At 43.0% G+C, this 26,249-nt stretch overlaps 1 protein-coding gene across 1 annotated transcript; it reads right to left on the bottom strand.

Moving 5' to 3' along the window:
- Positions 1-439: 439 nt before the first annotated feature.
- fzd9b (frizzled class receptor 9b) lies at positions 440-3,848 on the bottom strand. The gene has a single exon (XM_066684802.1). It carries the CDS (start codon positions 2,790-2,792, stop codon positions 1,041-1,043), a length of 1,752 nt encoding a protein of 583 aa, XP_066540899.1. The 5' UTR covers positions 2,793-3,848; the 3' UTR covers positions 440-1,040.
- Positions 3,849-26,249: the final 22,401 nt, after the last annotated feature.

Raw genomic sequence — 26,249 nt, forward strand, 5'->3', positions numbered from 1 at the left:
CCTTAAATATGGTATATATAATTGTACACTGCACAATGGAATTCAGTGTAAAAGGTATTAAGCATAGTTTTACTTCCATTACAACCCACATCTAAAATAAGAGAATATATTTTACGTTCTATATTTAATTTTACAAAGCAATGCTTCAAAATGATTCCTTGAGAGATGTCAGAAAAGACCCAATTTCAAACCGTTCGAAGTGTCATTTTCTAACAGTTCATTTGAGTTTAAAGGTTATTGCTAGAGCCTTCAGATTTTTTCCCCCACCATAAAATCTCCCCCATTTTGTTTACAAACATAGTTCCCTAAAGAACTAACATTAAAATGGTTCCTCTATGGCATCGTGCCCAGATCCCTTTCTGTCACCTTTATTTTTAGGTGTGTATTACAGTCAGTTGTGTATGAAATAACGAACAGCAGGTTTAAAAATATAGGACACTTTATTTTTATATTTTTTTCCAAAACAAGGAAGGCACTTTCTCTCTTTGGCCCATTGGAAGCTAGCTTACAGAGACAGGGGCCTTTCAATACCATTCTGTGAGACATCATGACCAAACTAAATTAAATATATTTATATATGTACACACACATACACAATAAATAAGAATATTTAAACACATAAATGCCACGGATTGAGCTTAATTCTGACAGGAACGTGTGTAGCGCTTATATCCCCCATGCAAGTCCTTTCTTGTTGTTTTGTTTCCACACTCTTGCATCAAACCCTATTAAATATAAACATGGGTTGGCTTCCCTAGGAAGCGATTAAGCCTATCCTTGGACAGCATTTTCCTTTCAATTATTATGAGGTGCAGTCCAGGACTAGGCTTCAACATAGTTTGTGAAACCAACCTATTCCCTTGAAGTGTAAAACTCTGCTGGGTCCACTATGTGTGCATTATCTGGTGGTCCATATTCCACACATTGTGCTTGCCAACACACACCAACTGTCCTTGCACACAGGCGCTGTAGCATAAGTCCATACAGTACATTACAGATGAGGTCTCGCTCTCCATTTTGCACAGAAAGTCCAGTTCCCCTCATACATGTGTGGGGCTATCTGAGTATGGGTCATTCTTGGACATGTGCAGTACCACGGTGGGGGCTTTGTAATGACAATGTGTGCTGCTACAGCTCCCTCCACTGCAGTGCTTCCTGCTAGTCCTGTCCGCCAACTTGCGGCTACATAAGCCCTGCCAGGTCTGCAGGGTCTTGGAGCTCCATACCCACACCCCACTTGTGATGCCCACCACCAGAGACATGAAAATCTTAAGCATGAACACAGCCACAGCAGGCACGGAAGCCTCCAGGCTGCAGTCCTCATTCCTGCGCCCTGGGAAGGTGACACACTTGCTCTCCAAGCCACGAAACTTCCAGTAGTCCATGTTGAGCCTCTCATAGAAGTAGCAGACAATGACGCAAGTGGCGGGCACAGTGTAGAGGACAGAATAGATGCCGATCTTTACCATGAGCTTCTCCAGCTTCTCTGTGTTGGTGCCCTCCGTTTTCATGACTTTCCGGATGTGGAAGAGCGCTACAAAGCCAGTGAGGACGAAAGATGTTCCCACCACCAGGTAGAAGGAGAGAGGCACCAGGACAAAGCCCGTTAAGGCCCCCACGTCCATGCTGCCTACATAGCACAGGCCTGTCAGCTCATCTCCTGCCACTTTCCTCATGGTTAGGATGACTATAGTTTTCAATGCAGGGATGCCCCAGGCTGCCATGTGGAAGTAGCTGCTGTGAGACTCAATGGCTTCATGCCCCCACTTTTTCCCCGCTGCTAGGAACCACGTGAGCGTGAGGATGACCCACCAGATGGAGCTGGCCATGCCAAAGTAGTAGAGGATGAGGAATACTATGGTGCAGCCTGTGCTCTCGAGCCCTTCTTGGATGATGTACAACTCCCCGTTCTCACGGTCACAAGCGATGTTCTCTGCTCCGGCTACTGAGCGGATGATGAAGGCTACTGAGTAGACATTGTAGCACATGGAGAGGAAGATGATGGGCCTCTCGGGGTACTGGAAGCGATGCGGGTCCAGGAGAAAAGTAAGGACGGTGAAAGCTGTGGACACAAAACACAGCGTGGACCACACTGCCATCCAGATGAAAGCAAAGTCCTTGTCCTGCCTGGACCAGAAGACATCAACGGCTGAGGAGCAGCGTGGCGCACATGACTCGCTCTTTTCCACGTACTGGAACTTCTCTGGGTTCTCGCAAACCCCCAGAGGACCCACTGGACGCCCAATTACAGTGTCAGATTGCCTGGGTCGGGGAGGTACAGGAAGCATGCCTTCCCCTTTCTTAGTCTCTGGTTTAGTGTCGTTCTCCGGAGCCTCCATGCACAACGCGTTCGGGTCATTCCTTGTAGGCAGTTTGGAGCAGTCCAGAGAATCGGGCCAGGCGTAGTTAAACTTCTCCATGATTGGCGAGCACTTCTGACGGGCCTGTTCGCACATGGGTCTGCAGGCGGGAATCGAAGTGGACACCTGGTCAGTGCACATGGGGGCGTAGAGCGAGCAGAGGAAGAAGCGAAGGTGGACGTCACAGCCGTACTCCACCAGCGGAGCAAACTCGTTGAGTTTGATCGCTGCCTCTTTCTGACTGTCATGGTCCATGAAGTTGGGCATGCGGGTGAGGTTGTATCCGATTCCCTGGCACATGGGGATGACGATGGGCTCACACTTGGCCGGTCTCCCTCTCTCAAAGTCGTAGGAGGCTATCTCCAGGCTGGAAGCTGCGATCACAAGCTGACACCACAGCGTAATCACAACCTTCAGAGGTGAACTCTCCATCACTGTTCGGTTTTGCTTATGAATGAAGGTGAAACTTTCCAGGCATATGAAGTCCAGAGAGGAGACGGGTTTAGTGGGATTAAAAGTAGGCCTGTCACAATTATTACACCAAGGTCAAAGGTGACTGCATTTATTTCAGCTTTTCCACAGTTAGCTTTCACTATCTTACAAACAGATTTGTATTGAGAGTGATATTATCTGTGATAAAAGAAAGCGGGAAACATTTATGGATGCTGTACCTTCTAACTGTGTCTTAGAACATGCTTTTAACACCAACAGAGAACAGCAGCGATGTTTATGTATTTGTGCTTGAACCTGGCCCTTTTAATGAGCCGTGAAAAACAGAATAACTAACTAACTGCTAATTTTGCCGTTATATGATTGTACTTTAAAACATTTCCATTTCAGTTTACGGCATTTTACTCTCGTATCCAGAGCAAAATATTTTAATTTAAAAAAAGACAATTACATATAAATAAATCTGCATTTACTCATTTTAATTTAAACGGAATTCAGTCAAAACTGAAAAAGGTGCAGTGCTGCAGCAATGAATTTAAAAAATAAAGTTATAAAACAGAAACAAATACTGCCCATAAAGAGATTAGGCTCTGAATAACCGAATTAACACAACGTAAAAATGATTTATAAGGCAGTTAGCATCCGATAAACGTGCTATTTGTGACAGGTCTACTTTAATAAATGACTGTAAAATCCTGGAAGGCTGTAAAACTGACAAACCCACGTCTCCTGGCTGGAAGCAATGAAAGTTAAACACCTCTGGAACAAAATAAATCCTCCAAATCTTCAGCGAGAGTCCCCCAGCTGCTCTGGCTGCAGGTCTACAACCGTTCGGAGGGAATGCGCGTAAACACGAGCCCCGGCACAGAGGGAAGGTCCGGGGGCAGAGGAGCAGCAGCGAACCCGGGTATTTTATTGCGGCTCCGCGGCGCGGGGCTGGCTGTGGAGCTGCAGTGGGGTTCACCTCACTCTCTCCGAGATTATCTCCGCGTCTGCGGTGCAGCGTCACTTCTCTCCTCCGCTCAACGACTCTGAACTTTTCTCCTCTGCTCTCAGCTCTAAAATCGCGGGGGCGAGCGCCTCTCCCACCCGTATTCAGGCAAGCCGCGCCCTCTCTGCGCGGGGATTGGCTGATAGCCGGGCTGTCTGCAAGCTGATTGGCTGATGTTGTCCATACATGCAGTAATCCGTGTTGACAAGTTTGTGAAGTTGTAATAACCTCTTTACGCTAGATGTTGGAACATTGCTGTGAGCATTTGACGGCATTCAGCCCGGAGAGCATTAATGAAATCAGCTGTTGATGCTGGCTAATTAATTAGGGATCACAAAACCACTCCATCTCACCTCGAAAGTTCCATCACTCCAGAAAACACAGTTATGGCGTCCTACAGCCCCAAGTCGGGGGCTATGTGTGGAGGGGGGCCTTGCCTGGCAGCGGCCATGGTAAATTTAGGCTCATGAGAAGCTGATGTAGTTTAATAAAGTCGTGTAGAGATTGTTATTAATCACAGAGGGGTGAAGGGGGCTTCTGAAAACGGGTGGGAATTTAAATAACGGCCGTTTTTCGCCCATCTCCAAATAAACAGGCGCTCAGAGAAACTCAGTCCCTCAGCACAGACCTTGTACAGAACTAGAGACTGAAATAGGAAACTTCATGAAAGAGATACGAGGCATCGTGTTTTACTGCAGGTCACAAACTATTAACTGTAGCTAACAGAGTTTAATATATTTAGTTTTATCACAAATATAATATAGTATGTGACAAATAAACTTTGATTTGATATAATGACCTATAATCTATATTTATATACTGAAAATACTATATTACCTAGACATTATTGCCAAGAAAATATACCACATACATAACATGGTCTTTACTGGAACAATATTTTGTACCTCGGGTTTGTATTTTTATTTATTTTTACACAATTTAAAAACACCCATTTCCTTTTGCAGTGTGTTTATAACTCTCGAAAGTATGGACCAATACAAAATGCTTAAAAATGTTCAGGAAACAAAATTCACAATGTCAAATGTCAGCTAGAAGGCCCCTGCAGTGGGCTGTGCATTCTCTGGAGAGATGGAGATGGGGCAACTGGGATAAGGTGTGGTGTTTGCGATCCAGAACTAATCCTACAACACCAGTACCTCACCCTGCTAGTGCTCATCTGCTTATTAATGAACCCTAAACTTAAAAGGAGCGCTTTATAGTAAGCATTAACATCATAAAAGAAGCAGATTTAAAACATACACAAGTCACTATTCTCTAATTAACCATTACATTTTAACTTAATTGTGATGTAGATGAAGCCAAAATACATACTGTAAATAGTTTTACATTGTGATACACATTTACAAAAGTATTTATTTAATTATTTATTCATTCATTGTCTGTAACTGCTTATGCAATTCAGGGTCACGGTGGGTCCGGAGCCTACAAGGCCTTCACACAGGGCAGCACACACTCACGGACACTTTTGAGTCGCCAAACCACCTACCATGGGAGGAAACCCACGCAGACACAGGGAGAACACACCACACAGACAGTCACCCGGAGGAAACCCACGCAGACACAGGGAGAACACACCACACTCCTCACAGACAATCACCCGGAGCGGGACTTGAACCTACAACCTCCAGGTCCCTGGAGCTGTGTGACTGCGACACTACCTGCTGCACCACCGTGCCGCCCGGATATTTATTTGTTCATTAAAGCTGAATTCATTACACCTTTTGGTGTCTGGTGTGAAATGTCTCCATCTGATGAAATCAGTGTGCAAAATTAAAAAGGGGATCTTTCACTGATCTGTGAAAACAGTCCAGTGTTTGTGTCTGGAAGTTCCACAGCTGATGGGGGACTGCCTTAACTAAAGAGCAGAGAAGATTCACTGGAAAGACTATTAAAGACAAACAGGCTCAGGTTCAAGAGCCGAAATTCAATTAGAATGGCCTTCAGTCAACTTCACAGCCTGTTTACACTGGAAACAGTGTGTCTCTTCATGGGGAAATTCCTGGAAAGAACAAGGCTATTGTTACCATCTAGTGGCAGAGGAATGAACAGCACATTCACACTGAACGACACTCGAGCCCTTTCTCCACCTGAGCCCCTTCACAGTCGCAGACACATGAGAATGATTAACTGAATATTAACCACAGATTACTGGGTGTTTATGGGCAGATACCTAACACTAGTCATCCCTGCCTCGGGTCACTGTCTGTGAGGAGATGTGAGATGTGTTCTTCCTGTCTCTGCATGGGTTTCCATGCAGAATACAACAAGATAAACAGAAACGATGAGGCTGAATGGAAAAGAGTAAAAGAGGGCAAGAGAATGGAAGGTCAAAGGATACTAATCAAAAGAGCAGAAACAGAACAAATTACTATATAACAGAAGAGAATAAAGTAAAATAATAGAGAATACTGTTTACATCTACTGTATCGCAGAGGGGTGTAATATAGAAAAGAGCAGTATAGTATGGTGTGGAGGAGTAGAATATAGTGTATAGTTCATCACAGAGCTGTATACAGTAGTATAGAGCTGGACAGGACAGAACAGACAGGCAGTAGGTGTTTCAGCACTTGCACCCTTTGTGTTGTTCTGTGAGGGATTATCTGATGTGGAGTTGGCAAAAAAGACTTACGTTCTGCCTTGAAGTGCAAAGAGCGAGTCTGATAGCCTCCAGCTCCAGAAACACATACCAGACAGTGATTCTTATCAGCCCCTCAGGCACGCCACATACACCCATACTCTGTCGTATTTTTCAGGATCCCATCTAGGTTTTTGAAAGTTTTTCTTAATAGAATCTCACTTTACCTGTGTAAGCCACTGTACCTATCCAGAGTGACATACAGCCAGGTTAATCTCTCCGCTTCTCCACTAGGAACCTAACAAACTCTTGTTATAGGACTCTGTGCGTTATCTAAAACACTTGCAATGCTTTTGCCTCACCACAGAGACCTATCTGACCATTTAAGCCCATTGGTAATTGAACTCACCGCAGTTTGCACCAAGACTATAACTTTGGGGCAAACTTTGGAGGGATTGAAGAGAATCCATTATAAAGCCCCCTAGCAATGGAGCTGTGGAGTGATGGAGCACCATTGAATACTTCTGGGATGACCTTGAGTGTCAAGCTATTGCTAATTCATGACAGAGTGGTATCCTCACAGCAATGTTCCAATTCCTCCCAGAAGAGTAGAAAATCAGACCACAGCAAAATTTGGACTGACATCCTATTATTACCCTTTATTTCAGATGAAATGTTGGAATGGCAAGTGCCAACACTCAACTTTTGACCCTGATGCTAGTGGCTTAGTTAGAGTTTGACTCAACTTTGAGCTGAAGTGATGAGAGAGCAGGCCATGGCATCATATCCTGTTTGTGGAGATCTGTATGGCTCTCACTCTGTCCTAATGGGCCTTTGAGCACTTTAGCTGTCAGTCTTTATCAAGTCGCTGTGACGGCTCTCCACTGAGGCTCAAGCAGAGCCTATAAAACTCTGGAGCCTCAGAACAGCAGGGGACAGGAGCTGATTACACTGAGTGACACCATGGGGCTTTTAACTCCAGGGCTGTGGCCTGGAGCAAAAGGGTAGACCCATTATTATTTCAGAATTGATCAATATTCCACTTAACTTTCAGAGATTGGAGCTGCTCTTGGAGATGTACGGTTTATTCAGAGACTTAAAAGACGTACTGTGAAATAATTTCAATTCATTGGTAACAATGTGGGATACAGAGAGATCGGAGAAGTATATCAACACATGAGTAATGCAGAATCTCATGCAGAGACATGTATTGTGCCAGGAAAGGTGATAAATTATTACACGCTCTGTGTAAACTTATAGGAGTAACCTACTTCTTTCTCTATCTTCATTTGTAAAAGGCTTTTGTAAAAAAAAAAATGTTGATGCCTACAACACATTAAAAAAAACAGTTAGGACAGAATTTATAGTGTTTATCACATTGTTACCTCACCTGTACTTTTTTAAAACTGTCCAATCATTTGGGAACTGAAGATACATTCATTCATTCATTCATTCACTGTCTGTAACCGCTTATCCAGTTTGTTACAACTTTGCAAATGGATTTTTTTGGCCATTCTTGCTTTTGTGTGATACTCCTCTTCATGATGTGTATATAGTATGTGCAATAGTAGACTGCAGACAGACCAGTCAAGCATATGCTATATATATATATATATATATATATATATATACCTTTGAAGCATGCACAAATTGTGATCTGGCATTGTCTCGCTGAAATATCCATGGACTTTCCAGAAAAAAAAGAAAACAAAATCATCATTTGGATTTAATCATTTATCTCTCTAAAATCACAGTATATGCTGCCTCATCACCTCATCAAAGGTACCTTCACACTTCTGCATGTCACGCATAGTGTAGGCACTTGACAGATCTTGGCTTTTGCATCTATTTCTGATAACATTCCAAATACAAGTTAAAACATGGATTCATCTGACCACAGCACACTTTTACACTTTCTTTCACACCATGTGCGATAAAGTTGGGCCCAGAGAATTCTGCAGCATGTCTGTGTAAAATTGATGTATATCTTTTTTCTTGTGTAATAGTGCTTAAGGTTGCATTTCTTGACGGATGCAGCAGTGGACTGTGTTAAGTCACAGCAGTGAAGTACTCATGAGCTCATGTGTCTGTATTTATGACTGTATCTTGACATTTTTTTATGCCGTGCGGTCTGAGGGCTCAAAGGTCACCCTCCTTCAGCAGTGGTGCCTGTCCTTGCCCCGCACAGACTGAGAATTCTCTGCCTTTCAGTCGTTCAATATAAGTCACATCATTGTTGGAGTAATCAAATTCCATAAAGTATAAGAACAGAAACCAAGGAGTATGATTGTAGCCCATAAAAATCCAGCATTCATTAATTTAGTGTTGCATACTATATCTGATTTTTTCTGCACATAAAATGTGGTAAAACCAAACCAAGAAAGAGTCGTATCTGAGTTTTATTAGGAGTGTTTTGTTAAACAGCTTCCCTTAAGCAAATCCTTCAGTGCAACCTAAAGTAGGCAGGATAATGGTTTTCCGTAAGCTATTGGAGAAGGGGCATTAATCAGTTTCTGCCCTTAGTCCATGTGGCAGAGGTTTGGACAGTAATTTGTTTCCTGTCCCTGGATCTTGGAGAGATTCCTCGTAAAGCCAAGGTGCTGGAACTCTGAGGACCAGCTGTACTGCTTGGCTTTTGTGTTAAAAACAGATAGGTCAAGTTTAGAAAACTGTGGGACATCAGAAGTGCCTGGTCTAGGCTGGGATTGCAAGTTTGATCCTTGGTGAAGCTACAGCTATTGATACGTCGTGTTCTTCTCCAAGCATGTTGAGTTAGTGATTGAATTGAAGCAATGGTTGTTTGAGTGGACAGACATTTAATACTCTTTGAATACTGGCCAGTCTAGATTAGCAAGCTGAATAATATACTGTGCTGTTACCCTAGTGACTACTGAGGTTGATGCTATTGTCTGGTCAGGCTTTGCGGTCATTAAAAGTGCTGTAGGGACAGTGTCTTTCTCTCTCTCTCTCTCTCTCTCTCTCTCTCTCTCTCTCTCTCTCTCTCTCTTACTCTCTCTCTCTCTCTATCAGTCCTGAGCCAGAGCTGACTGACTGTGGTCGTGTGTCACATTCTGGACGGAGTTATCGGAGTGTGAGTGGAGCAGGGCATGACCCAGGATAAGACAGGAATGGAAACAATGCCATCAACTGTCATTAGAGAGAGAGGCATATGTGTTGGTCTGTGTGCCTGTTGTGGGCAGTAGGGACTAAAAAACAACCCCCAGCCCCCCCCCAGCCCCTCCCCCCCAATCCTCTTTATTTACATTACTTACTGGAAGGGGCAGGGACGGAGGGGTGCCTCGCTTTATTGGAAGAGTGTTGGTGAAAACATAATTAACAACTAGGTTTTTTTTGTACTTGGGTAATGTGTTGCTGTTAATTAATTAATCAATTTGAAACATTCTATTCATAGTAATTAAACAGACAGTGGATGGTATATCGTAAAATACTTATATATAGTCAATATGAAAATATTTAGGTTGAACACTACGGCTCATAGTATACAGTGTTGTACATTGATTTGGGGTAGGCTTCAGACCCACTACAGTCATGATCACGATAAAGTGGTTGCTGAATGAATGAATGAATGAATAAATGAACGAATGAATAATCTCATTGTTTCTAGCTTGTTCAGTTGTTCTGCTGTCACAACAGTCCAAAAACACCAGTCTTCTTCAAAATCTGTACAAATGAAATTTAGATAAAATATTGGGTTAAATGTATGTTTATCTTTTAAAACTTTTTGTATGTTCTAGAATACATGGCATAAATACAAGGGATACTTTACAAATCATCCACACACTACAATTCCCAGCATGCATTACACACGCACAATTATAAACCAATCCTGACTAATGGCTTAGCTATTAGGTGTGAGCTAATAGTTAAATAATACAACCAAGCCATCATTAAGGTAGCTATCCCTCACCTCTGTCAGTGAACAACACAATAGATCACTTGTGGAGTTTAGGACACATGGAAGTGGAAAATGAACCATACTGAGGTAAGAAACTAGCTAACTTGCCAAATTTGGCTTTTGGCTTGTTGTCCTTCTCAGTTGAGGAGCTTTTTCTGTTTGTATTTTTATTTATTTATTTATTTATTTATTTATTTATTCAGTCATTTCTGTATTGTAATTATTCATTGAAGACAGTTTTATGGTTGGGATATAACATTTAGCTTTTTGGTCACGTTAGCTATCTAGCTTTCTTCTCTATTTAGCATCTAAACAATACATTACCACCCCCCTCACAAAAAAATAGTAAAGATATACAAGAATAAATCCGAATCCGTTCCAGTTTTCAAAAGTCTCTCTACCTGCAAATTACAGCATAAAAACATTTTTTTGCAGTTATTAAACCATAAAATCTTACACTACGGGTAGCACCACTGTGCTTCCCACAATGAAAGAGTACAAAGACCAAAAGTATATTTTGTATTATGAAATTCATCAGTGAATCAGTTATGAACTTTTCATTCCCTGCAACACATAGTGTCTTCCAAAGTATCAGGGAACCTGGTCATGTCTTTAATCATAGAGGTCAATGGGCAAGTGTATCAGAAAAATGCCTAAATATTGGAACAGTTTGTGCAAAAATATCCAAACCAAAAGAAAAAAAATTCAAATATTGTGTAAACAGGAAACACATTTATTTTCTCCCTTTTTTGTTTGCACTAGCATTGCAAATACTGTTGAGAACTGGGGTTTGCACAAAATAACACGTTTGTGGCCAGAGCATCTGCCATTTTAGCACCAGGTGAAGAATGGGATTAGTGCAGAAATAAATGGGGAAAGCTCAGAGGTCAAGCGTGTTATGTGTCATCACAGCCAGGTTTTTAAAGTGGAGCGAGGACTGTTGGGAGTGGAGGCACAGACTGCAAACATCAAGCATTTCTAAACACTCCTTAAATAGAATTAGAACGAGTTGAAATAGAGTTCACTCCATGGTTTCCTAAGAAGCCGGATTAGCTCATCTTTTGCGGGTTGTCTCACTGGAGAAGAGAGATGGGAATAACCACAGCATCGTAACCCTTTGTATAAACAGCCCAGAGCCTTGCATGTGTTTACAAACTGATATTTTATCTTAGAAACACCATAAACACATGCTAATAAATATATCACAGGCACATGCTGATACACAGGCCCTCTGTTCATGCTCTGAATTTTGACTCATAAACAAGGGCAGTTATAAAAGTTGCTATCCGTGTTCCAGTGCCGTCTTTAATTTCACACTGTCAGCAGGACAGCTTTGAAGTTGGCACTAGCGTGTATCTATCTCTCTCTCTCTCACACACACACACACACACACACTAAAACAATGTATGCTACAAATGTAAAGAGAACCACTCCCAGGTGATTGCTATGTCCCTCACTTATGTTCAGTGCGGATACTTTCAGTGTAATCCAGTGACAGGAGCTGGTGGTTGTGATTGAGTGTAAAAGTAAAGTTGCTGTTTCACATCTGGAACCAGCTCTACACACTGTTTTTCTGGTTAAGTTTAAGCTTGATTTAAGTAGCAACATTGCTGTGAAGATTTGATTGCATTGCAGGAGTGTGGTCACGTACTGATATTGAACTAATAATAAACAGGATCACAAACGCCACTACAAATCATCTGAAAGGAAATGCTACTCTGCATTATATATTCTGCACTAGGTTATTTAATTATATAATTACCAGATTTGCCCTTGTCCTCTTGTATCTCTGGAATTTATCTCAATATGTTGTTATTAGATTAGATGATGTGTCCCAATAATTTTATTTTATAAATTGTATATATTTATATAAAGCTTACTCACTGGGCCCAGCCCTTTTGTACCTAACTCAGCCACTTCATCGCTAGCTCTTTACAGGGGTCCTCTATATTTAATGCAACTGTTTCTTTAATTTTCATTGCCACCATTTCATGCAGTCTGCCTCCTTTACAGCCATTTGTGAAATATTGGGTTCTAAAGAGCATTCTGAATTTGAATGTTGTAGCATGCCACTGTTGCAATAAATGAGTTTGTAAAATTTCTTATGTCCTAAATATTCTATGATCAAGTGTGAGTGGTATAATTGAAAAGTAAAAGCATTTAGGAACCACGGCAACTTAGGTTCCAACATGACTGTGCGCGAGTGCAGAAAGCAAGGTTCATAAATGGAAGTTTCTGTGATTTTGGCATGGAAGAAATTGACCACACGTAAACCTGACATCAACAGCAGCACACTTTTCTTTTACACTAGAATCTGCATTTCCACTGCTCTACAATCTAATGTTTAGGGCCTTTATACCGATGAACAGCATTAGGCATGGTGAGCTTGAGTTCATGTGCAGCAGCTCCAGAATAATACAATATTCAATTTCATTATATGCTCTTCAGTAGAGATTATATATATATATATGTATAGTATATTAGTGTATTGTACATTGGAATACAGTCTATTTCAGTGACAGGAGATGATGGATGGCTGTGATTAAGTGAGTGTAACAGTAGTGCTGCTGTTTCACATCTGGAGTTCGCACACACAGCACAATAGCACACTGTTGCCCACTTTTTTGAAATTATCCCAGCTTTTGCCATTGAGCCAAAATACATTGTCCATTCTCTCCGGCCATTTTATTAGAAACCCCTGTTAGATACTCTTGTAAGTCCACGCCTGCTCTAGGTCATTTGCTGACAAACAGTTAGGGTTGCCAGATTTCACCTGAAAAGTTGCTTTTTTGACAGGAGTGTATCGTTGTTTGCAAGTTTGGGTAAACAGATTCAAATTACATGGTTTATGGTGTCCTCTGCATGTGGACATTTCTACAAATGAGTGAATTCAGCCTCTTTAGGGTGCACCCATTGCTGTCAAAAATGTCAATTTGCATATACATAGCTTTGACAATAGAATGGGATGTACACATTTAAAAATGATGGCTCTACAAGGCTTCTTTATTACAGGAAATGGTTCTGTATAGAACCCTGAACACTTTATAAGAACATGTTGCATGATTAAAGGGTTCTTTGCATCTTTAAGGGTTCTTCAGACCGATGGAGAATGTGTTCTATAACCCTTTAATCATACAAAAGGTTCTTCAAGTGTACAGAACCATTATATTTACCAAAGAACCCTTGTAGAACCATCATTTGTAAGTGTGTAGATAATTTGGTGTAATATATTTGAAATAAGTTGGAGTGGAGTTTGTAATCCAGAACAACTTCAGTATCTGATCTCACTAAAGTTCCCAGGGTTGAATGCCATCATATCCTCACAGAAATGTCCCAACATGTAGAGCAAAACTTTTCCAGATGATCCTTGAAGTCATGTCTTGATGGTAATTGTATTTAAAGACCTTGGGCTTGTAAAACACTGCTCTAGGACCACAGATGCCTTCAAGATTCCAGAGTAACTCCACAGAGGGATGGCGACTGGGATGTTGTCAGATCAGTGGCTGAGTTAGTGTCCTATCCTGGCTTCTGACTCTCCTGCATCTGTTGACCGCACTCCATAATGTGCTTAATCAGGAGAGAAAGAATCTCTCTCTCTCCTCCTTCATCGGCACACATCTGGCTTCTCCATCCATCTTTCCTCACACACAGAGATAATGCTCTTTACAGTTCCTGGGGCAGGTGGCAGAAAGGGTGGGAGGGGGAGGGCAGAATGGACAATCCGTTTCCTCTCTCCTCTCGCCTCAGGCCTCAAATCCTGGCTGAAATACAGAGACTTTAATGAGAGAGAGAGAGAGAGAGAGAGAGAGAGAGAGAGAGAGAGAGAGAGAGAGAAAAGCAGGAGCCCATACAGACCTGAAATATGCAGAGAATGCGAGGTGCCAAGGAAAGCAAATATATTCTGAAGGGTTTTTTTCTTATTTTTTTATTTGAATAAATGATGAAAAAAGAGGTGAATTGATACATACAAAGGCCAAGGCTAAACATATAAGAGTATCAAATTGCGCCGATGGGCACAGCAGGATTTGGAAGGAACTCTTTACAAACACGTACAACTGAGCAGCTCTGACCCAGAGAGAGAGAGAGAGAGAGAGAGAGAGAGAGAGAGAGAGAGAGAGAGAGAATATCTCTATCCACAGCAAATTATCTTTCTGAGCAAAAACAAAATCAGTTGTAGCTCCACTGGGAGCCGTGTAATGAAAATCTACTCTACTGTGTGGTCACAGCTGTGTGTGTGTGTGTGTGTGTGTGTGTGTATGGAAGCCTGTTTCTTTCACTTGGAAAACAATATTTATGTCATAATAATTTACAGCACAAAATACACATTTTATTCAACATCCAAAAGCTTTTAAAATACGTTGTTTTTCTGGGTTTTCTGCATTCTACTTTGCAGTAAAATGTCCTTCATATACCCCTGCATGTACCCCTCCACTAGGGCTAATTCCTATCAGGGCAAATCCTCATGTCTCCAAATAGCATCTTAACAGAAGTTGGTTCCTGTTGTCAGTGATTATTCATCATTCATTCATTCATTCACGGTCTGTAACTGCGTGTCCAGTTCAGGTTTGCGGTAGTTCCTGAGCCTACCCCAAATCACTGGGCGCAAGGCCATTACAGAGCAGTGATAATTTAGAAAAATTGGTGGAATGCCCCTTTTAAATTTGTTTATATGGAGATATATGATTTTTAACACAGTTTGGTTGAATGGAGTGAGATATATATGCAGTGCAGTGCTGCTGCAGTTTTTTAAGACAGATGAGCTACTGTCTACTGTCACAGGCTGGGCCAACTAGAGCGGACAGAGAGTGTGCTGGGTTTAAAATGTCCAGAGTGTCCCATTCTGATTACGCAAGCTGTGTGTGCACGACTGAACATGTGTCTACACATATTTAGGCATGCAGTATGTGTAACATGATGGACATAGAGTGACCAGACGACGTCCAGTGGTGTCCTCAGTGGAAAAGCTGATGTGTGTGTCTCTTTCTCGCATTTCATTGCGCTCTTTAGATCAGTGTGACACAGAGTGGGGGGGTGGGGTGAGGGGGGTGAGGGGGTCTGGACCTGAGAACAGCCAATAAATCAACAGCGCTGTTCTGGACATCAGAATACCTGCCCAATCAGCTCAATTACCACACACACATACCATACACTGCTGACCTTCCAGTGCTATCAGCACCTGCGCGCACACACACACACACAGATTGAAAGATGGGCAATCTGAACACAGAAGACTGAGATCCCCCCTCTCCAAAATAAAATCACACACACTCTTCACACCCCTTTGGCTGGAGGTCTATTTGTGTGTGTGTGTGTGTGCCTATATTTTTCTAGGAAGTCTATAGACTACAGGTTGGGACCTCACTGTGAGGATTTGATTGCATGCAGCCACACAAGTCTGAGTGTGGTCAGCTACTGAGGTAAGATGATTAGTTCTGGATCACAAACACCATGCCAGCTCTTTCCAGCGGGACTGTGCGGAGCCCTGTCACTCCACTCAACTCTCGAGGCTTAATATCATGCATATGGTGGAGCAGTATAACTGTGTTCTCTGAGGTGATGTATCTGAGTGTCTGTGATGCCCCACAGCCTGATGGAAGAGGCCTTATAACTCAGTGCTGGGCATGGTGACCCAGAGCTTTCACGTCTACAGTCAGGGTCTTTCTGTGCATTCAGTGTATTAAGTGTGTGTGTGTGTGTGTGTGTGTGTGTGTGTGTGTGTGTGTCCACAGTAGGTGCACCATAAAGTGGCTGAATGGAACAATTATAAATAATTATAAAAAAGAAAAAGAGGCATCTGCAAACTGTTAGAGAGACATGCTAAGAGGCAAGACAGACACATTGCAGCTGTGTGTGTGTGTGTACTAGGAATATACCACACTGTGGGGACCAAAACCTGTTTACACACTCACATTTTGAGGATTTGTCATCATGATTGGACCACCAGCTGGTCCCCACCCTGTAAATCATTACATTTTAAGGTGAAGAAATGTTTTAAGATTAGGTTTAGGCTTGAGGTTGGGGTTAAAGTTACCTTTACGGTTAGGATTAAGCAAGTAATATTTATGGCAAAGTTAATGGTAAGTCTATGTAATGTCCCCGCTATTCACATAAACAAACATGGTGTGTGTGTGTGACTCTGAGCAGCTGGGTTAGGACGGCTAGAGGACATGAACAGAGTGATGGCTGCTATCTTTATCCACATACACACCACTTCAACCACCCCACTCAATCATATTCATCAAGCCCCTCCCAACAAACACGATACTCCAACCCTGAACTTTCACTATAATCACCCCTACACACACACACACACGCATTCTCACTCACGCAAACACACACACTGCCCATACTACACTTTCCCGCTCATCACACACACACCCAGTCACCCAGCCCCCCAGATTTCTCAGAGTCCAGTCGAGCCATACAAGTCCTATTAATAAAGTGTGGATGGATGGGGCAGTCAGGGGGTGGTCAGGTGGCTCCAGGGGGGCACACTGTAGCACACAGGCGCACACTGGGTCACTCAGTCTGGGCAGCTGTATGACAGATAGCTGCTGACCCTCAGGACAGATGCACGGAGGTAGAGCACTAACCGGAATCACAGGCCGGGAGAGGTGTTAGTGTTCAGACATCTCTAGCTGCTCTCTGTGAGGGGAAACAGACAAAATTCAACTGTGTTCTACAATGAGGTGGACCACTGTACTGTTTCCTACAGGAAGTCAGAGACCACCCTTTTCTTGTTTCTTTCTGGTCAAAAATCCTTTATGTCATTTTCCTTCTCTTTTAAAGTTAAAGTTTTCAAATCTGAAGTCTGATCAGAGGGCGGCACGGTGGCGTAGCAGGAAGTGTCGCAGTCACACAGCTCCTGGAGGTTGTGGGTTCGATTCCTGCTCCGGGTGACTGTCTGTGAGGAGTTGGTGTGTTCTCCCTGTGTCTGCGTGGCTTTCCTCCAGGTGACTGTCAGTGAGGAGTGTGGTGTGTTCTCCCTGTGTCTGCGTGGGTTTCCTCCGGGTGACTGTCTGTGAGGAGTGTGGTGTGTTCTCCCTGTGTCTGCGTGGGTTTCCTCCGGGTGACTGTCTGTCACTGTCTGGACACACTGTCACCCCTAACTGGATAAGGGTTACAGATAATGGATGATGAATGATTGAATGAAGTCTGATCAAATAAAAACTGTAAATGTATATGTAATATATACGTTTTATTGTTGTTACTTTTAATTCCGCTTCCATTCTTGTCAGGAGTGAAATGGTGCCACCCTTTACAATATAAAACAAGTGATGTCTCAAAACTTCTTCCTTTGGAAACCTCGACAATGGTGGCGGTAACATTAAAGATTGTTGTTTGGGACTGAACACAGCTCCGACATCAGTTCAGATGTAGAGTAGAGTTTGCTCCTTCCTTATTGCAGTGTCCATGTCACCAATCCAAGGAGAGTTTGACCCTCTTCAAAAGACCATGACGTAATTTTGCGAGCTGCCGTCGTGAGTCGGATAAAAACAAATGTGATCTCTGCTGCAGCTGGAGATTTTACAGATGGTGAGTTGGTGCTGGATGTCTGCCTTTATTGTAGAGACTTATGACACTCTCTGACCATTCGATGCTCTACAATGTTTATACATCATGGTTTAATCCCTACTCTGCTTGTTTGGAAACATCAGGGAGCAGGACGTATAATGGTGTTTTCCACTGCATGGAACCTACACGACTCTACTTGATTGGTACTGCTCCTTTTCTTTTCCACTGCCCAAATGAACAGTGGAAATGTACCAGACCTGGTCCCTGGAACCAGGTACTTTTTCAGTCCCTGCTCTCACCGGGTTCCAACCGTGCAGAGTAGGTACTAAAAGGTGATGCGTAAACCCTGCAAATTCATTTGAGCTCATTCAAATCCAGCACAAACTTGTCGCTTGTTAAATCTCTTAAGTTACAGCAGCTTTCAGATTTATTTTATCAGACTCCCAACGACAGCTCGTAACTTTACCTTAAGGTGTTTTGAAGATGTTTAAATGCTCCTTGGGCCGATGGCTGATGAAATTTTCCAGTGACAGAAGCAGCACATGCCACAAATAAAACTGATCTATGAGAACTGGGGCGTGGAGCCTTGTTCAGTCCAAAAAAACACAAACAGCACGCGAATACACGTTGAGTAAACAGTGCCCAACTTTACCGCAGTCTTTTGTGGTTTTCAAAGCCTTCTTGTTAGAGATGGGATTTTGCGAGATCACGACTCCATTTTACGTGGGAACCTACGTGGACCGTGCCGAGTTGATTCGTAAAGCACCATTAAAGAGCCCAGTTCCAGGTACCAGAACCAAATAGAAAAGCAGAAAAGACTGAGTAGAGTTAAGTAAAGCAGAGTATGTACCATTCAGTGGAAGAGCACAAAAAACTGGTTCTCACTGCCACAGTTGAGGCTTAGAAGTTGGTTACATTTTAAATTTGTGACATCTCATAAACCAGTTCACACAGAAGGTTTGTTTATTTCATGTCCATTGCATGTGATATTTACAGTGATTTTTGATGCTAAGAAGTGAATAAAGGTCAGAACTGAAACATGTATCAAATTTGCAGGCCTGGACTTTATAAACTGTGGTGTTCCTTACCGGTGCTCATCAGTGATTATGAAACCCTCGAGCAGGAACTTGATTCAGGAGTTGCTACTGATCTGACAACTTGCAATGTCCCATGGGCCTTTTTTGGGTTTAATTTGTCTCTTGTATTTGGCCATTTGGCACCACCTCCTTTCAGTGTCACTGGAGTTGCACTAGTGTACGAGCATGAGTGTGTGTGTGTGTGTGTGTGGACACAGGGCCACATGGCACATGTGTTAACCAGCAACACCCACCCCCAAGGCATGAGGCAAGACGACACGCTCTCTAGCTCCAGACACACTAATGCTGTCATCCATCATACTCAATGAGACAGACCCAACTGGCTCCTCAGGCCTACATTAATACCTGTAGCCCAAACACACTCGCGCACACACACACACACACACACATGCAGATAACATCAGAGGTGGCAGAAGTACACAGCTACTTAAGTCCCTTACCAAATAAAAGTACGAATATTGTGGCAAGATAATTGTCAGTGTAAAGTACAGGAAAGTTTCAGGAAATCAAAAATGCCTTTTTGAGTTTTCTGTTCTAACTTAAATGGCCTTTCCTTAGCGCTTAGACTCAGATACTCCTCTTATCCCACCAGTCCAAAGACCACTTTGAGCAGAAACAATCTGAAGACCCACTCCTCTCCTTCACTTTTTGCTTTCTGAAGCTGAACAAGGCATTCATTGGAGCAGCCCATCATTTATCCTTAAAAAAGTAAAAGTAAAAAAAAAAACAGCGATGGAAGGGAAATGAAGGAGAGTGTGGGTCAGTGAGGCTCTCTAAACCTCAAACCTCAAGCTCTCGGTGGGCTTCACAAGGCTAGAGGATCGCCTCGTAACCATGTCTCCTTGACGAATAGGAAAACACCAATCAATCAATATGGCCATTAACAGCTGGACGGCACCGCGGTCTCATATTTCATTCTAATGAATTTTACACAATGTTCCCTCTGACCAAACAAGCTGTTGGCCTTGAAGCTGGAACATGCTTTTATTATTTTTTTTTCTTCTTCGTCGTCGTCGTCTTCTTTCTTTCTGGACCTTAAGCCAACGAGGGCAGAACAAGGAGCTGTTACAACAAACCATTACTTCCTCCTCTTGTCAGAAAGGCTCTCGGACAATGCCACATTAAAACCATTAAATCTAAACGTTTCCAGATACTGATCAGTGTTGGAGATCCGCACCAGAGACAAGTGACATTATGATGAAAAACACTGACGTTGTACTATAATAATTAGACATCATCGTAACAACTATGGTCTGATATTAAAGAGTGATTAGCCATGAGGAACTGCACCTGAACCTGGCATTCCCACGACATGAAATGGAGTGACATCTGAGAAGTGGGGACACAACAAACCCACTATAGAGCTTATTACTGCCCGTCTGTTGGGATGCACCATTTGTCAACCAGCATCTACCTCCCTGTAATTCCTCAGTATCTGACCATGGACCACTGCTGACCATGTACTATTTGTGTGGTGAACCATTCCTAGCAGAGCCCTAATGTACATACACAGACAGCAGATACATTTGGTCCAAATCTGTCTCAGTTCTGGCACTTAGAGCTCAGTTACAGCACTGGCAAATGTTGTGTGGCCTGGACATGTGCCAGATGTCATGAGCCGGGCTTGACTTGGGTTATGATATGTGTGTTGTGTTTTCGACTCTGGCCCATAAAAGTTGGAGCTGTGGCTGAGTCGAAGCAGCCAGACTCACCCTGAGTCAACACTGCCATTCCAGGCCAGATATTCTTTGCTATCTGGGTAGCACCTGTACATCTAAACCTGCAAATCCAGCAAGGCTGAACAGGTACAGACCAGGCCAGTTCCTGGACGAGAAACATTCTAGGAAACCTTGACTGGCCATTAGGGTTAGGTGGCATAATGATGCCGTACACCACAGTATATTATAAAGTGGACAGTATCTCAAAACATATGTCTAGTGTGTCCAATTTCTGTTCTGTGTCTGTCTGGTCAGTACATTGCCAACTAACTCCTTTCATGTGCCTCTAATAGAGCTCAATGAGTGGTGCTGTCACACTCTGAAAACAGAAAAAATAGACACAACCCCAGTAGCCCACTGTAGTTGTGAGTTTAGCCGCAAATTTTGGTAAAAGGAAGATGAAGGTGCATGAAAACAGAAAACAAAAAACAAAGACCCTTCACTGGATTTGTGCTCACATATATGGGGCTTTATCCTCTTAAATGTGTGTGATTTGAGCCTCAGTATGCTGGAACACAGTCTGTGCTGTGGTGTTCAGCCAGTTAGCTCGCTAATCTAGACCTAGCTTGCCAGCTATGGTTCCAAACATGGCAGAACCTAATTTTTTTTTCTGTTAATCCAGCACAAGTCAGAGTTGACCTCTCAGCACTGGGTTCAAGTCCCTTCTGAGTGGAGTTTTTATGTTTTTCTGGGTATCCATGTCTGTGTGGGTTTCCTCCAGGGCCTCTGGTTTCCTCCCAGAGTCCAAAGACCTGGAGGTTAGGTAAATTGGCTGCTTTAAAAAAAACTGTCCTGGTGTGAGAGACATAGTGTGTTAGGAGTCTTGCCCAAGGACTCTTAAAGAGAATGTCCACAAGTGTGGGGACCTGCAGTTCTCTCTTGTTTGTTTACGTTGACAAGCTCCACATCTGTTAAGGTGGAATGGTTTTTTTGTACTGGTACTGTTGTTTGTACGTGACTGAAGCTTAACTTGTCTGTAAGTTTCAGTTAGTTAGCCCTCTCCTGAATTTAGAGTGGGTTCCTACCTAAATAATCTGTAACAACAACAAAAAAAGTATATATGACCCATCTATGGAGCAGGAATACAGAAATATCCTCATCTCTTTCATGGAATGAACCTTTAATGGCATAGTTTAGTTCGCTTTCCCAGGCTAGGCACCAGACACATGACTTTTTTCCATTGTGTCTCAAATGTCTATGGACAGTCCTGGTGTGAACCCACTGCTGTTGCCCAGGTTCTTTGTTTGCACCATGTCGAAATAAATAAGGGTATAATAAGGCGAAACTGAATGTTACAAGCGCTGCAAACTCCACCTCCACTGTATCTGCACTTCACAGTCAGCAATGTTCTCTCCTGTTCAGACCACACAGAGTTTTATGATATCTTACACTCCAGCACTGATATCAGATGATGATAAATAAAGCAAAGAGAACGGCAAAGGATACCAGGCCATGCCTAAGCATTGTTGCCATTTGATGCCATTCGAACATGCTTTAGGACGTCGTCTTGGAGAAAGTTCAGACAAAGACATGGAGACTCGTGGTCTGTGAGGCGTGTTTAAGCAGACGTCCAGAGCCATTCCAGCTAAGCCCTGTTTCCAGTCCACTGCAAAGCCATGATAAACCAGACAATGGGCTTTTCACAGCTGAGACACATCAGATACACTGATGCTGCTCCACCATGTCCAATACTCCCTACATGCATATGCACAGATAAGCCACCACAGATACTCCACCATTCACAGACAGTGCATGCTGTTAGCAGCTGTGGTATGTTCTTGCAAAATATACACCACTATGATGAATGGAAGTGAAAAGAAGCTTAGCTTGTATTTGTTAAGAAGGGGAATTTCAGACAGAAAAACACAGGACACTAAGTGTTGGGACATATCTGTACGGATTGGATTGCATTCAGCCATGGCAGCATTTGTGAGCTCAGGTAAGGATGCTGGATTATTAGTTGTGGATCATGAACGCCGCTCCAACACAGGTCCTGGATGATGCTCACAAACTGCAGGAAGCACATTTCCACTGAGACACAGCCCACTAACTAGCAACTAGCACTTGACATCATGGGGAGAATACTGTGCATTTCCCGTTCACATTTCCTACTCTGCTTTTTTGCTTGTCCATTAGGCAAATGGTTTTTTTCTTCTTTTTAGTTCTTGCTCCCTCATAGTTTCAAGCGATCCGAGTAAGGACTAAACCATGATGTGTAAACCTTGCAGAGAGCTGATTGGCCAGAGAGAGTCGTCACTGCATGCCATGCAATGCAGACATCCAGCACCAACTTTCCAAGTGTAAAATCTACAAGCTACACCAGAGATCACATTTGCTTTTATCTGACTCACAACGGCAGCTCATAAAATTGAGCCGTGGTCTTTTGATGATGTTAAATAGCACCTTGAATCGATGGCCAACGAAAGAATCCAGTGAGAGCTGGACACTGCTACAAGAAAGGAAAACTGTTTACAACATTTAACTGCCTGCTGTTCCAGTTAGAGATGGTGATTTGCAACATCACTGTCTACATTTCAGGTGGTAAGCTGTGGTAGAAAGAAATAAACCAGGAACCAAGTACAAATCAGCAAGTAAAGCCAAGTAAAGTAGTGTAGGTACCAGCTCCTGGGCAGCTCTGCCAGAGTGTCTAATACTGTTGGTCACAATAAAGTTCACGTTTATATATACAACACAGGTGGCTGATCACAGAAACTGACCAGGTATCTATCGGTCTATTCACTGTGAAATTAAAAATGACAACTACAAGTTCCAGTGTGTTCCTCTGTGCTTTACAGAAAGAGAGGGAGCTTTTTGATTGAGGCCTCGTTCTCTTTCTGTGTCTCTCTCTCTCTCTATTTTTCTATGAGCAGGATACTCATAAAAAGCACAGGTTCCTAAATTACGGTCATTGAATGGCCCCTTTCTCTTCTGTACCCTGTACCCCCTCTCTTTCCTTTCTTCCATATTTTCCAGGCTTCCCTCTCTTTTACTCTCTCTGTTTCTCTCTCTCTCTCGGTTTAGTAGTGTAAACAGTGGAACCCTCGCTGGTATAAAGGCCTGATTCATCTCTCTGCATGTTTAAAAATGGATACAAAGAAAAAAGCGTGCATAATTTTTGGCATATGGCGACAGGAGTCGGCCAGACAGTGTTGTTCCTTGTTCTCCTGAGCGTGTCTTTAAGAGAGGGAACTGGAGAGAGAGACAGACATGCAGGAGGTCTGGGTAGAGAACAGTAGACACGCTATGCTATGTAGCACCTTTTTGGACTTTCTCGTTGTGCCCCTACATGCCTGCTAGCCCAATGTTTGGAAACAAGATCAGCTCTCGCTGCTCATATTCTGTGGATGGTGCCAACAGGAGGATGTTTATGTAACTCTGCGTGGTGCCAGGCTGACAACATATGCCCCCTCCCCCTGTCACCCCCACAAGCCGACCACCCCCATCCCCACCTCCCTTTCAAACCAGGAACCACACGTAAATGTGAAAGTAATGGGGAAGATCATTGTCACCCACTCAAGTACAGGTATACACTACTCAACCATAACATTAAAACCACTGACATATATGCTTTAGACGTCTAGTTCAGTAGGTGATGAGGCAGGGAGTGAAGAGTCTGGGCTTGAAATTGATGCTAGAAGCAGAAGAAATGGGTGAGTGTAAGGATCTGAGCAACTCTGACAAGGGCTATGTTGTGATGGTTATGTTTTGGTTATAGAATCTCCAAAATGGCACGTCTTGTGGGGCATTTCCTGTGGGTAATTGTTAGCACCTGGCAAAAGTGGTCCAAAGAAGAATAACTGGAGAAGTAAATAACACCTGACAGGGACCAGTGTAACCAGATCATTACCTGTCAGTGGTTTTAATTTTGTGGCTGATTGGTGATATGTCCATCCCTGTGTGTAAAGCCTTAGAAGAAAAATAGAGACTGTTTCTCCATCACATGGGGCTTTTTCACTACACAGAAACGACTTGACTCGGCACGGCTCTTTTACTTTTCCACTGGCCGAACCTGGTACCTTGTTCCTGGAACCGGGTAGGTTTTCAATTCCAAGTCCCTTGGGGTCCCAACCATGCAGAGTTGGTACTAAATGGTGACGTGTAAACCCTGCAGAGCTCTGATTGGCCATTGAGACATGTCTATCACCAGGAAATGCATGGTAATCTCTTAAGTTACAGCAGCTTTCACATATATTTTTACCCGGCTCATAACAGCAGATTGTAACTTTACCTCAAAGTGTTTTGTAGAGGTTTATATGCTCCTTCGGTTGATAGCAGACGAAAATGTCCAGGGAAACCTGAACGTGCAACAAGTAAAATTGATCTTTTGAGAACTGGGATGCGAAGACATGTTCAGCCCCAAAACAAAAACAACACACGAATACCCCTGAGTACAGACACTTATCTTTACCTTTGCTGTTGTTGTGGTTTTCGTTTCGTGGGGAAGCCCTGCCAGTGGAAGAGCGACAAGCTTTAAGCATGCCAAGCCGTGCTGAGTCAAGTCCATGCATTGGAAAACACCAAAAGGCACATTGTGGATCACAAAATGTATAGCATTGACTAAACATGAATGAGTGAGTGCATGAGCCAGGGAGCATGTCTGTGAATATTGTGTTTCACACATTGTGTCTTTGATTTGAAGCTCTGGTTTGCATCCATCCTGGAGCATTTATTGTGAGGGAGTGAGTGAATGTGTGCGTGATTGAGCATGTATATGAGTATGTGAGTGATCGTCCAATGAACTGATGGACCGGTATTAAGGAAGCAGTCGTGTGATGTAAGAAGGACAGTCTATAAGTCCAAGTGTTGGTGGTAAACTGAGGCCACAGATGCTATAGTCACCCCCCTGGGTGTGTGATTATTTGACTGAAATGATAGCAGGGGTGTGTGTGGTGGGTCACGGTGCTTATCTTCTGCTTGATGTTCTGTTTTTAATCACTCTTGTGTAGTGGAGTCTAAAACAAGAGCGCTCTTAGCCGAGAGGAATCTGAGCGTCAGAACAAGCAGAGACAATGCAGACACTCTTGTTATCTAATCACGGCGGAGATCTTGGAGTGTGTTGTGCTGGATCAGTTTACTGAGGTGACTGGTTTCAGGAGAGAGAGGAGGGTCTAAAGAGAGAGAGAAGGAAAGCGATGCAACATAATCAGTGGTCAGAGTTCTAAAGAAACAACAGGCGAAAAGGATCTTTACAGAATATTTTCAAAGCTCAATCATTTAGACGTATGCACTTTGAAAAGAAATGGTTATCAATACACAGACTGTCTCCTGAGACACTGGTTTCTAAGTTAAAGGTTTTTCCATCTGTGATGGACTGGGACTCTGTCCAGGGTGTGCTCCTGCCTTTGTGCTCAGTGACCACAGGTGGGCTCAAGACCGCCACAACCCCTGACAATTATAATTTTATCCATCCATCCATCCATTATCTGTAACCGCTTATCCAATTTAGGGTCGCGGGGGTCCAGAGCCTACCTTGAATCATTGGGCGCAAGGCGGGAATACACCCTGGAGGGGGCGCCAGTCCTTCACAGGGCAACACAGACACACACACATTCATTCACACAATTATAATTTTATTCAACAACAAAATAAATAAATAGCTCAAATTT

Source organism: Hoplias malabaricus, chromosome 11 (genome assembly GCF_029633855.1).
Source record: "Hoplias malabaricus isolate fHopMal1 chromosome 11, fHopMal1.hap1, whole genome shotgun sequence".
NCBI classification, from domain to species: Eukaryota; Metazoa; Chordata; class Actinopteri; order Characiformes; family Erythrinidae; genus Hoplias; species Hoplias malabaricus.